Source organism: Musa acuminata, chromosome BXJ1-3 (genome assembly GCF_036884655.1).
Source record: "Musa acuminata AAA Group cultivar baxijiao chromosome BXJ1-3, Cavendish_Baxijiao_AAA, whole genome shotgun sequence".
Classification (NCBI taxonomy): domain Eukaryota; kingdom Viridiplantae; phylum Streptophyta; class Magnoliopsida; order Zingiberales; family Musaceae; genus Musa; species Musa acuminata.
Window position 1 is genome coordinate 5775823 of NC_088329.1, and position 14014 is coordinate 5789836.

Below are 14014 nucleotides of genomic sequence, written 5' to 3' on the forward strand. Positions count from 1 at the left end.
GAGCACAAAGGAATCGTGTGATGGGTATGAGTCAAACAGATTTATGTTGACCTAATGTTGACCCGGTCGAACGCAGCTTATTTGGTCAACTTGCATGATGCAAATAATTAGCACTTCTTGCAAGCATTGAGCTCAATTGCTCTTCCGATCGAACCCGAATGCGATTGGGTTCGACCTATTTCTAATTTTGGGACCCGAAGCACGACAACAGTATTGAAGCCCAAATAAATCCATCACCTTGCGACCGCAGAGCAACTCGTTCCCGGCGGAGAGTCTCTGTCTCTTGAGATACGACGCGTCGAATCCAAAGCCAAAGGCACGATCTTTCCTGCAATTCTCCGGCGAATCCATTCGTGTTGCCTTCTGCCGGCCTCTTGTCTCCGCCGTTTATTGCACTCGGTTTGATCCGTTCATGGTTTGGTCGCACGCGTTCCCCTCTGACCTGTTCGACGAAATCTCCCTGAGAAAAATCTTATGTTTTTGGCCGGCCGGTGCAATGTGCACCTCCCAGAAACCGGCCGCTTCTTCTCTCGCTTCGTTACCACGAGCCTAATCAGCCTCTTCGATGCTCGGCTCGCTTCTGCAGGACGTGGGTTTGCATCAGAGTCCCGCAACAAATTGTCGGCGAGGTTTAAGTCGCCGACGCATGCGTTCTGGGAGTCTTCTTGTACGCTTCGAAGAGTTCTGGAATCCAGTAAGTGGTCGGAGTCGACGGAGATAGAGTTGCAGAGGCTCAACATTGAGTTGAATACATACATCGCTAACCAGGTATTAAAGAGCGTGTCGGATTCTTACATGGCCTACCGTTTTTATCTGTGGGCCGAATCCCAGCCAGGTTTCCAGCACGATCACTTCACCATCAAGACTATGATCTCTTTGGCGTTGAAAGATCAAAACTTTGGTATCTTTTCAGAGGTTTTAAGAGGAATAAGGTTGAAGGGTCACTCCTTGCACCGTTCTATTTATCGGATTACTATTTCAGGTTGCGTCCGGTCAGGCCAGATCAAGTTCGCAATCCGTACATTTGAAGCTATGATTGCATCAGGCTGCCGCATGTTTGATGTGGACTTTAATAGGTTTATGGGTGTACTAGTTCGAAATAATTGTTTTGATCTTGCTGAGAAGTGCTATTATAGGATGACCTCAAAGGGATTTTCTTTGAGCTCGTTTACTTATTCAAGACTCATCTGTGGTCTGTGTCAAGCGAATAATCTTCTCTTTGTTGAGAAGCTTTGGAGAGATATGGATAAGATAGGTTGTGTCCCAGACAACTGGGCATACAACATATATTTGAATTGCTTATGCAAGCAGAACAAGATGGAAGATTCTTTGGATGTTTTGCAGTCAATGATCCAGAAAGGAAGAGAGCCTGATGTTGTTACTTACACGACAATCATTAATGGATTTTGTAATGCTAGACATTTCTCTGCTGCCTTAGAGATCTGGGATGAAATGTTGAAAAGGGGCTTCAAGCTAGATGTTATTAACTGTGGTACATTAGTTTGTGGTTTGTCCGCTAATGGGAAGGTTGACGAAGCTTATGAACTAATGTTGGAAATGATAAAGATGAACATTGAGCTAAACACTCGGTTATACAATGCTATTATAGGTGGGTTCTGCAGAGCTGGCCAGTTTGATAAGGCCCAAGTGATAGTGTCTTTCATGCAAAGAAATGGATGCAAGCCTGACTTGGTTACTTGTAACATACTCCTGAATCATTACTGCGATCGATTTATGTTGAATGAAGCAGGTAACTTAATGAAAAGGATGGAAATGAGTGGGATAAGTCCAGACAGGTGTAGTTATAATCAACTATTGAAAGGTCTTTGCAAGGGTAACCAGCTCGAAAAGGCATATGATTTTATTACCAGTTATATGGAGGTAAAAGGTTTGTGTGATGCAGTATCCTGCAACACTGTAATTAATGCATTTTGCAAAGTTGGGAAAATGGGAACTGCAACTAAGTTGTTCGAAGAGATGGGTCATAAAGGAATACATGCAGATGCCATTACATACAGCACTCTAATCAATGGATTCTTTAAAATTGGTGATGCTTTTAGAGCTCAGGAACTCTTTCACCTAATGCTCAAGGCTAGAGTGGTTCCAACTGTTAGTGTATATAACGTTATGGTGCACCACCTCTGTAAAGTTGGCGACATAGAAGGTGCTCGCAGATATTTTCTTGACATGACTGAAAAACGGATCTCCCCTGATATAGTTTCCTATTGCAGTCTTATAAATGGGTTGCTGAAAGGATCAAGAATAAATGAAGCCATGAAGCTATATGACGACATGTGCAAAAATGGAGTGACTCCTGATGAATTGACGTACAAATTACTGATTGGAGGACTTCTGAAGGGAGGAAAGTTTATCCTAGCTTGTAGAATTTGGGACCAGATGATGGAAAAGGGCTTTACTCTTGACAGAGCTATTTCTGAAAGGCTGATTGCTGCAATTAAGTCCAAGGACACAAATAGAGAAGGTATTGGTTATAACATTTGTGAACTTAATAATTAAGTCTCAACTAACAAATCTAATTAATATTTCTTGTTTTTCTGTGCAGAAGGTGAGAAACTTCGATCTTAATTGAGCAGAACAAAGTTTGTTGGTAATACTCCAGGTTCACGAAAATTCACAAGCAGGACCTCTATACCTCTTAGAAGTGGTCAGGATCAAGGATGCTGATCAGGTCCAATCTCTCAGCTTTTCTAAATAACATGACATATAACTTGTCATAAAGAAGTATCTAGAGATTTACTACTAAATGCACCCTCTGAATATCATTTTTTTTTACATGTACTGTGTCACAGTACTCCAAATTCATGTCTATTAGCAGCATGCTAAGTAGAAAAATAACTGCACCTTGAAATTGGATCAGAAAATTTCACACATAAATTATACAATTTCTTGTGGCCTTTTAGATTGCGATGCCTGTTTTATTTTGGTACAATAACAAGTGAAGAATTGCAGCTACATTGGTGCTTGATGACCTTGCTGTCTGCTCATTCTCCTCAAATCATTTATAAAAGGACAATATAGCATATTTTACCAGGAATGTGACTGCTTTTTTAAGGATCTTTTGCCTACTGATGCTACTAATTTGAAATTATATTTGCAACAAAAAAATCAAATTCCCTTCTTTGTGTGTGATTCATATAATCATCCAGCTGTGATCATGTTGAGTACTTGAGGATATACAGCAAAATGTTCTCGCTTTTAATTATAAGGTTTTTAATTATAATATCACCAATTTTATTCTAGATTGCAGTTAAATGAGAAACCATTTCACTTAATGTCTTAGACATTGTATCATTTGGTCAACATTGATGCTTAAGAAAAGTTAATACCAAGTGATATCATGTTCATGTAAACGAATCACTTAAAGTTATCATTTGGATTAAGCTTCGATATTGCTCTGCTGCACTAATCATGAATTATATGGTAGGTCTACAAGTGATGTCACATGATTTGTCCAATTGGTTACTTAAACAAGGAACTTTTCCTAGTATAGTTATCATTATCTATGAGCTAGATTGTAGGTGGAAGGGCTAAAAAGATTCCAAAAGCGTCCATAACTAGACATGACCTTGCAATATTTGGTGCAGTTTCCTAGTAAGGAAACTTTTGATTGAGGGACAGGCCTGCCATAGGTTATTTAGTGATCAGAGAAACTTGATTTAGTTATTGCGGTATAAGACCGTGCATATGGTGAGCATACTTCAGATTCAGGCACAAAATCTAAACTTGTGAGTTACATCAAAACACAACCCAGACAGTCCTTTTTTTATTTCTGTGTTTTAAATCACTGCTTAGTTTGATCTTAAGGGTTAGTACTTGGTGTTATGCTGAGGTTGCTGCATTGCAATATCATTTTCAAGGATTCTTATCATAAAAATAAACTTTTTTCATGCAGATGCAAGTCTTCTTACGTATTTTCATTCCCTAGCTCCTCATTGGTGGGAGCCTTCTAAGCAATCCTTCTTTATTTTTTAGGAAAAACTATGATTTTCTTCTTGCAATTTCATGTCCAAACTATTCCACCTTGAGATCTTGTGGTACTTGAGGAACTAAGAATGACATGCACACTCAATAAAGAATTTTGCTTTGGACGCAATCCCTTGCTCCCTCAAAGAATATGAACCTTTTAAATTTGAAAGAGTGACATGCATAGCCACAACCTTCTTGCGAAAAAAGATCCAAGAGTCTTTTATCAGCTTTGCTATATCTTATTATGTAATAAGACAATAAATGATTCGAGGTAGGCTTAGCAAATTGATGGCTCTTGCTCCAGACAACTTTATTTTCTTTTAGTTTCTTGCTCAATATTCTTTGGATCAATATCCTAACCAGGTTTTGAATATCGATCCGTATCGACGTACTGAGCTCGGATCGGTACGGAATGTACCGATATATACCATCGGTACGCTAGGGCGTACCAATGGTACACCTTAAAATCTTAAAAATACTTTCACCTACCACACCATGGCGTACCGATCGGTATGCTTCGGTAATGGTCGAAATCCGGGGCGGTACCGAGGCGTATCGCGTACTGACGGTACACCCTAAAACCTTAAAAATACTTTCACCTACCACGCTAGGGTGTACCGATCGGTTTACCTCGGTAACGGTCGAAATCCGAGGCAGTACCAGTCGATATACCTCGGTACCGATTAAAACACTAGTACTGCCCGGTAGAGGATGGTCCGCGTACCGGTATCCTCTCGGACCGGTATGTACTGCTCGTACCGCGGGCAGTACACATCGAAATTGAGAACTCTGATCCTAACCTGAACCAAATCCATCTAGTTCTTGATCTTATACTTAGCAACTCCTCAAACTCTAGGTCTAGATGGAAGTTATTTGTGCTTAATATAACTGATTACTGTGATCATCCTAAACTATACAAGTCTTCTTTTTGACATGCATATTGATTCTTCATTGTAGATAAAATTATAAAAAATAGGCATTCAAGCTGATTTCTGAGTTTGTAGGAATGATGCTGAAGACTATTGATGAATTGGAGAATCTATATCCAACATGTTTCACGCAACAATCAGCCACATCAGGTAAGATTCTTATGGTTAAATCTCATTATTCAACTGGGAAGCTATTTAAATCTTTCTGTTTATCCTATCATCGCTATATCAATTTTCCTTGGGGACAAACTTCTGTAACTTGCAGACTGGATCTGATGTTAATTTTTCATGCCTTTTTCAGTAAATTTCTTGCACATACATATATGTGCACTAGAATGGAAAATAAAGTTTTATTGAAATCTGTAGTTTGCTACTACAAAATGTTGTATATCGAAAACTAAGCTATTAGAGAGAGATTTTTACAGACTTCAAATGATTTTTCTGAGCATCATACATATAGACATGATTGTAAAAAGCCAAACTGATACATTGTTAAGACTGCCTCACATTCCAATTTCATTCTACCCTCTTGGCACTTTTGTATATGTGCATTGGTGAAAAGATCTACTTTCACAATGGACTTCACTAACAGAATGTAATTCTACTATTCCTTTTTTACAGACTAGTGCATATACAGAAGGTGAGGCAGTGTATAGTCCCTCGTGTAGATCATGAAAGATTATTTATTGATATTTTTCTTCTGTGTCATTTCAGTTGTGATTTGTTTGTGATGCAGGGAGGATAGACTAAATATCCTGATGATGAAAGCCATTATGGTGGATGATTGTTCATAATGGAAATATCTGCCCTTTTAAATGATCCAAGATGATTCCATCCACAGACTGCATTACAACATATCAACCAATATTGATGATGGGACCCAATGTATCGACATATCAGATGATGCATTTTATGAGAAGATGATCTGTATCTGAAGAGTCAATTCCTGCCATCAAACAATCGGCTGGTAGTTCTGAAGGGAGGACTTAATTTAGCGCACAACATTCTTATGCTAAGATGGTATAACTTGTTTATCTACTAGATGTCACAAGAACAACATCACCATGAAGGCAATCAGAACTTTACAGGAATAAGGAAGGGCCCCTTGTAAATACTGTGAACAATATTTTTTATTATTATTTATTATTTCAGAAGGTGGCTACTGACACTTTTCTATTTGTTTGTGGACATATTATTGCTTCAGCCTGCTATTGCAACAAAGATCAGAAAGGTTCCCCTGAAGAATGCCACATTCTTCAGTCTCAAAATGCTCTTCTGCATTAGATTTATGAGACTTCAAAACGCATTCAACAAAAAGTCTTCTTTGTACTCCACAGAGTGAGTTTATGTGATCTCCATACTTTTATGTCTTCTTACACGACGCCAAGTGCTGATTGCAAATAATGAGAAGTTGGATCTTTTGTCTTGCCTTTTGGAGAATACAAGAGAGGTAAAATAAACAAAATTTGTTATTTTTTGTGTAAACAAAGGTGAATCTCAATAAAGAAAAAATTGAATATATATATATATGTATATGTATGTGTATGTGTATGTGTATGTGTATGTGTATGTGTATGTGTATGTATATGTGTATATATATATATATATATATATATATATATATATATATATATATATATATATATATATATATACATATTTATGTTTATATATAATCACTCTAAATTTAGGTTTTATATATATTACTGTAAAATCAAATAACTTGTATATATGCCCTTATAGTTAATTTTTTACTTAGCAAATAGTAAATCATCTTTAACTAAATGTATATTGTTGAATATATAACTCATATATCTTTGAAAAAATAAATTTAACTATTTTAGTAAAATCAAATTAGTTATATATTTAATAAATCAGTTAATGTTAACCCGAGACATGGATATTACTAAGCGGGGTATTATATAAAGGATATCAATATTTGTGTATCGAGTTACCGGGTTATCGAGTTATCGGATTCACCCGACAACAATCTTCGAAGAGTGGGTGGGTGTGACATTAAAGTCTGCTCCACTGCTTCAACTTTAAACCTACAACAGATTACGTGGCTCCTCCTTTCACCAATAAAAGGAGCATAAGAAGGTCGGCTTTGGCGATCGACAGAGCTCCACGTTGCTGGTCTCATTACCCCGCACGAACAGTGGACTGCGCAAGCTGATGACAGGCCCCGACTCGATCGCCGTTTTAGCCCTTCCTTGAGGAAAGCGGGAAGAGAGTAACGATGGGGAACGAGGGCACCGCCACCTCCGCCGCCGACGTTGGCCCAGTTGTGGAAGTCAAGAACCTCCGTTTCACGTACCCCGGGATCGACGGGCACCCTCCTCCGGGGTCTGCCCCCCTCATCGACGGTTTCTCCCTCTCCCTCCGCGCCGGCGATCGATGCCTCCTGGTCGGAACCAATGGTGCCGGTTGGTCCTCACTTATTCTCTCCACCGATTTGCGTCGCTTGCGTTCAAGAAGTTGAGATCTTCGACATGTTTCTGAGGTGGAAATTCTTGATTTTTTTCTTGGTTTGTTTTTGGATCTGTTAGGGAAGACCACGATACTGAAGATACTAGGAGGGAAGCACATGGTGGACCCGGAGATGGTCCGGATCCTGGGTAGGTCGGCCTTCCATGACACCGCTCTAACCTCTTCTGGTGATCTTTCTTACTTGGGTGGAGAGGTAAGGGATAGGATGGTCAAGAAATGATCCTTATAGTCTTTAATTATGTGATATTAGACAAATAATGTAGGAGCTTCTCTGCTTGTGATCTTCTATTGAGAGAAGAAAGGACTTTTAGATGATTGTTGTTACTTCTCTCGTTTTGCATGAGCATCCTTCAAGTACAAGCAAATTGCACATGATTATGTATGTATGAGAAAAAATAATAAAAATATTTTTTAATAGATACAATATTAAAAGAGAATATTTTGAACAAAATTTGTCCTAATTGCTCCATTTTCAACGTAACTTGTAACTTTCTTTTTTTAAGGATAGTGATGTGCTGAATATTATGGCAATTTATTGAGAAAGATTATGTTAACTCATTATCATGGCATATAGTGCAGAGCAGAGTTTTTTATTACATTTTTTTTCTTCATTCAAAGTCGCTATTTTGACTCCCTTTGCAATTTACTTTGTGCATTTGTATCAAGCAATGAACTGTTTGAGTACTTGGATAACATACCTAAAGAAGTTTGAATTTTATATAAGAAGGCTATCACATTTCTTCAACCAACCATCAAAAAGGATTGTTTTATGATTAAGTTGACACTTTAGATGTGTGAGGGCATGAGGTCAATCACATGTATATGCACCTTATACCTTCTCTTTTTTCCTTCGATCTTTACACGTACACACTCTTGACTTCTCACTATTTATGAACATCAAAGCATTTGTTATCATAGCTTATGTAAAATGACAATCATAACTAGCACCTTAGATATGTTTAGGGCTCTGCATTTGAGTGTTTTACTTGTGCCACATTCAAGGATTCATGTGCCTGCTAGTATATGCCCGAAGCATGTCAACACATCTCCGTGATGAAAGGTACTGACGCATCCTCATAAAATGAAATGTGACTTCCTCATAAATCTTAGATCTTGTATATGATCCTTAAGAGGAATTTGTTACTCTATTTTGGACTAATTTAAACAATAGAATAGTTCTATCAGGAGATATGTAAATATCTTTACCTCCGTTATAACAAATTATTTTCTGAAGAGTTACAGTATTTATACCATCATCACAATGAAGTATACGTTGGCCAACTTTCACATGATAAGTTTGGATTGCATGACTAGCTCTTTAAATTGTATAAATCATTGTGCACATTGCATAACACATATGTTTATGTTCTTATTTGACTAGTAGATTACGTTAACGCTATCTTTATACATGTTGATGCAGTGGCGGCGAGATGTTGCTTTTGCTGGTTTTGAGGTCTCGATACAAATGGACATTTCTGCTGAGAAGATGATATATGGTGTTTCTGGCGTTGATCCTCAAAGGAGAGACGAACTGATTAATGTATGTAGTATATAATCTCATGTGGTTTGTAGCATACATAATTGCCTTTCAACTTACTATTCGTTATTAATGTTGTTACTCTGCCTAATTTTTCGTGAAAGAAGGATGCATGAGAAACAAAGAAGAGCGGAGTTAACAATGTGTCTCAGTTAAAATTGCTTGAAATGGGCTGCTCGACCATGGTTATGCAGGTTTTAGACATTGATTTATCATGGAGAATGCACAAAGCATCTGATGGTCAAAGAAGACGAATTCAAATATGCATGGGACTGCTTAAGCCATTTAAGGTCTGTCACCTTTGTGCATAGTAAACCTGTAATCATATTAGTTAAAGGACAAATAGTTTTTAAAAGCCATAATTCATAATATTGCTTTTTTAGGTTCTTCTTCTTGACGAAATAACAGTGGACTTAGATGTCCTTGCAAGAGCTAACCTTTTAAGATATCTAAGTAAGGAGTGTGAAGAACGAGGTGCCACAATTATCTACGCAACTCATATTTTTGATGGTCTTGAAGACTGGCCAACACATGTTGTAAGTTCACCACATAAGATCTTGTTTTCTGAAGTTCTGTGGGATTATTTTCCTTAACGTCGATATACTGCTGATAACAGGTATATGTTGCTCATGGGAAATTGCAGTTAGCAGTACCTTTGGAGAAAGTTAAGGAGATGAGTAACTTATCTTTAATGGTAAGTGAATTCTTTGCGTAGAAATTGATGTGAAGTGAGTCGTGACCTAAAGAAAACAAATGGGGAATTCAGTTGTCATGTTTTGATTGTATATATTGTGCATGATAATCTGTGTTCTCTATTTTTATTAGCTCAGTGTACTTTATTTTGTTACTAGAGAATATGTGAAGGCAGAACAGATAGATTGTCATTCGACAAATACACAGATGGTGGACCTATTATAAATTTAGAAGGGAAGCATGAAGATGGGATCAGTGCATTGTAATACCATAGTATTCCTGAACTTTGATGGCCTAGATGTTTTCATTATATTGTTTGCATGTCCATTTTTGAAGAAGCTATAAACTGATGTAGACCTATATTAGTTTGTAGTTGCTTGGCTATTTGCGATGATGTTAATTCTCCTGTTCTCCAGATCAGGTTATAACTTACCTTCTCAATGTCCACATTGTGATGGATACAGTGAATTGAAACAAATGCATTAGTTGGTGATATATGCATACATAAATGCATGGATGTGCACAAACATGTGGACGGTGCTTGCTTTACTTTTTATTATGAGGTTATTTCAATTTAAGCTCCACTAAACTTTTAGATAGTGGCACAAGAAATAATATTGGTATTTCATGGGTATCAATCATCAGACTAGATTATTATATCTAGTAACAATTACTTCATGATTCTTCAGTTATTCTAGTTTAGATTTGATATATTGGTATCTTATGTGAATTATATGGAATAATTGACAAAATGAAATCCTCTGCTAAGCTTGATTAGGTAGTATATAATAGTATTTAATAAAAATAGGTTGATGATTCTTAAATTAGTGTGGTTATGGTCACTATTATGTATAATTGGTTACATTGGTAGGCTTATCTAATCAGCCTTTTCTTTGAAATTATATCATTTAGAGAACAGTGGAGAGTTGGCTAAGGAAGGAGAGGGATGAAGACAGGAGGAGGCGACAGGAGAGAAAGGCAATTGGCCTCCCAGAACATGAAAAGCAACTGGAGGGGACACGGGTGACAGGTGATCCAGCCCGGAGTGCAGTTCAAGTAATGAACAATGGTTGGGCAGCTGGGAGACTTCATTCAACTGTAGCAGGTCAGGAGAATTTTTTTCTGAGTTCAAATAGAGTCCTTAGGCAATAACAACTTCTGCATGTTCTTGAGTTTGGTGAATCTCGTCTGTTGTGTTTACGAGAACTAAAGAAAATGTTTGGTTATAGGTGCTCATATTCCAAAGATAATTATTGTTGTACTTGAAATATATAGAAAAAATGCAGAGCAGTAATTGTTTGTTGGATTAAATTCACAATATGTAAGGTATGGTTTGCATCATCATTTCTTCATAATGGTGGAGACTACATGATCTAGTATTGAGACATGTGAATATTGATCTAATGCTCTGCTTATTGCAACATGTCCATGTAGATTTAGGTCTGGTCAGTCAACAAAGGTAGGGGAACAAAGTAACAGCAAATTGCCGCCTGCTGTAAACAATGCAATTGTGCTTCTGGCAATTGTTATAACTGCATCATCATCATCATCATCATCATCATTCTCCTTTGTTTACCATATTTTGTCAAGAGAATTATGTTGGCATCCTAAAAAATTTATCAGAAAAAGTTCTAATTTATATTTTTTATTTAAATTTTTGACTCAAATCTCTTTCTCTCTCTTTATGAGAAGGTATGGCATGCCATTATCTTTGTGCAGCTTTATGCACCCAACATTCTTCTCATCTTTGTAAGCAGCTGTGAATCTGTAGTCACCTTTGTGTTTGTGCACTCACCAGTCACGGTCTCAGACATGTTCCCCTTCAAAGTGGAATACTCAGGTCATGGTATCAACTTTCCAAAAGCTCTATATGTGATTTAAGACTTCAGATTAATAGTACTTTTTAGTCTCAAATACATACGGTTACCTCTCTTTGGACAAGAGGGAATTACATAAGTATGTTGAAGCCATGATTACTATTTATTTGGTGATGTAAAGCCAGACCTAACCTTGGTTTCGGAAACGACGGCTTCGGTTCTTCAGTAAAATTTTAAATTTTAGAAATTTAGAATCGAAATTGAATCAGTTTTCAGTTTTAGGTGGTTTTTCCATTCCGGTTTTGAATCGAACTGTCTTTTTTAAATTTTTTTATTAATGTTTATTTTAAATTTGTAATATTATTTATTTATTTTCTTTCCGATCCGAATCCGAATCGAGATCGTCTATTTTGGTCAAACGTCCATTTTAATTCAGTTTGATTTTTTATCGTTTCTGATTCAAATAGCAACAATAGTTTCTGTTCTGTCCTACTTTGAAAGATGTGCTCTCGTCCGTCAATGGTTACTAACACGAAGAAACCAATGCCCGTCTCCGCCTTCAACATGCCGTGAGGAGGAGGACCACCTCGGATCGTTATCTATGGTGGCTTTACGGCGCATGCTTCGATTCTGAAGGTTCACCAAGAGAGAACCCTTCAAGAGATGGTGGCTGAATGGATGCCAACTCTTGAATGATTCTTCTTTCAATTTGTGGTTCTTTTGTGAAGTAAATTTAATTTAATTATCTTTTCAATTGGGAAATACATCATTAAATAGAGTCATCATGAAACATCACATAAGAATCTTACAAATACATATATATATATATATATATATATATATATATACAATGAATCTAATCTTCATATTTATTTATGGAGATTCATTATGTATTTTTTATCTTCACCAAAGTCTTATTCTTATCTTTTTCCCATTTCCGTATCAAATTGGTACAGAGCTTTGTTCAAAGGGCTTTCCAACTTTAACTTCCTTGTCTCACCGTAGCTGGATATAGTCGACGCAATAGAAGAAGGCAAGTTGATGATGGGGCGTGCCAAACAAATATTTCAAAGATTTGAGGAAAGAATACGAAGATAGACTTCACAAGATTTAGGTATAGATAATCTCTTTTATTAGGAAGAGATTGAAAGATCTTATCAAATAAGAGGGCATATGAACCTTCAAATACTATTATCATGTCCTAATTCTTATGATGTTCTTTATGCGAGGATTTATCATCATCAAAACTTACTTTTCATGCATCCTCCACCGAGTCCCACTATTCCTCTTATCTTATCAGAAATCATTGGCTTGTGACCTGCAATAGACAAACCGATTGCAAGTCATAAAACTCGAAAACAGACTTAAGAGAAGTCTAGGAAATTTGCCTGCACTGTAGTAAGCTAGCTGCAATGAAGAGACAGAGACAGATAGTTAGAGAGAGAGAGAGAGAGAGAGAGAGAGAGAGAGAGAGTGCTGTAACTTGAGGCAACTTGATGTTGACGATGCTTGCGAAGTGTTTGCTGCTGATTTGAACCACACAAAAGATGCGTGCTGCTAATGGACACTGAGTAAAGGAAATAATGTTCTTATCTGTGGAAGTTGGAAGTTGGGATCTCAAGCACGGCAATAACGCGGAAGTTACTGTCCCACTACAGTACCATTTGGTCGATGGAATCTTCCTCCAAAATCCCAAAGAACACGAGGGACAGGGAAGAGCAGTGGTTGGCATGGGAAAGGAATGGGAAGCCCACATGAATCCTCCACAAACACAAACACAAACACACACTCTCTCTCTTGACATCTTCTTATCCAAGATATGCTCGGAGTATCTTGAGGTGCCCAAGATGAGGGGCAAGGGAGATGAAGCCAACCTCGACCATGCACACCCACATCCTACTTCTCCTACCTCCACTCTCTCTATGTTGCCACAATTGCCTCCATAGCTTTTCAAGGAGACCTACTGGACAAAGAGAGTTTGGCGTTTAGGGAAGACAAGTCGATGGGCGGCTGCCGGTAGTGGTGGCGGCTTTTGGAATCTAGAGCATGCACCGGCACACAAGCCTACCGATGCCATCATTGCTGCTCGCCATTGCGCATGTGAATGTGTTTGTGTGTGTGTGTGTGTGTGTGTGTGAGAGAGAGAGAGAGAAAGAGAGAGAGAGAGAGAGAGAGAGAGAGAGAGCAATAACGATTATTCCCGCATGTCATTCCGAGATCGCTTTCGGTTCGTCAAAAGCACATCAACTTTGGCCTCCGTGCCTCACGCTCACCACTCTTGCGAATTAAGAAGCTGTTCTTTAATGGCTGCCCTCCTTTATTTGATTCCCATTCAATTACACATTCATGATTGATCTGTTCGTTCATGGACTTCTCATGGTGCAATGCATGGTGTCTAGCATTTCCCACGCACTCAACAAGCACACCGAAGCCGCCTCTTTTTGTTTGCTGAAGAACAAGGTGGAGAGCCTTCGCATGTGCTCTCAAAACCCAACAATTACCCCACTTGATTGGTGCGATGAGAAGCCAATCTGGGACAAATTGTAGCACACTAGCTTTTA

General features: G+C 37.9%; 2 protein-coding genes across 3 annotated transcripts; both read left to right on the top strand.

Moving 5' to 3' along the window:
* The first annotated feature begins 209 nt into the window (after positions 1-209).
* LOC135618822 (pentatricopeptide repeat-containing protein At1g13040, mitochondrial-like) lies at positions 210-6119 on the top strand. Of its 2 annotated transcripts, XM_065120120.1 has the most exons (4): positions 212-2482; positions 2564-2689; positions 4992-5066; positions 5653-6119. In XM_065120120.1, the coding sequence occupies exons 1-2, from the start codon at positions 475-477 to the stop codon at positions 2584-2586; spliced, it is 2031 nt and encodes a 676-aa protein (XP_064976192.1). In that variant the 5' UTR covers positions 212-474; the 3' UTR covers positions 2587-2689; positions 4992-5066; positions 5653-6119. The 2 variants fall into 2 exon arrangements, with proteins under 2 accessions (XP_064976200.1, XP_064976192.1); XM_065120128.1 differs by lacking the exons at positions 2564-2689; positions 4992-5066; positions 5653-6119 and having other exon boundaries at positions 210-2164; positions 2232-2367.
* A 926-nt stretch (positions 6120-7045) lies between these two features.
* LOC135618828 (ABC transporter I family member 20-like) lies at positions 7046-10977 on the top strand. The gene is made up of 7 exons (XM_065120135.1): positions 7046-7342; positions 7466-7599; positions 8827-8946; positions 9138-9233; positions 9327-9479; positions 9560-9637; positions 10549-10977. Exons 1-7 carry the CDS (start codon positions 7156-7158, stop codon positions 10786-10788), a joined length of 1008 nt encoding a protein of 335 aa, XP_064976207.1. The 5' UTR covers positions 7046-7155; the 3' UTR covers positions 10789-10977.
* Positions 10978-14014: the final 3037 nt, after the last annotated feature.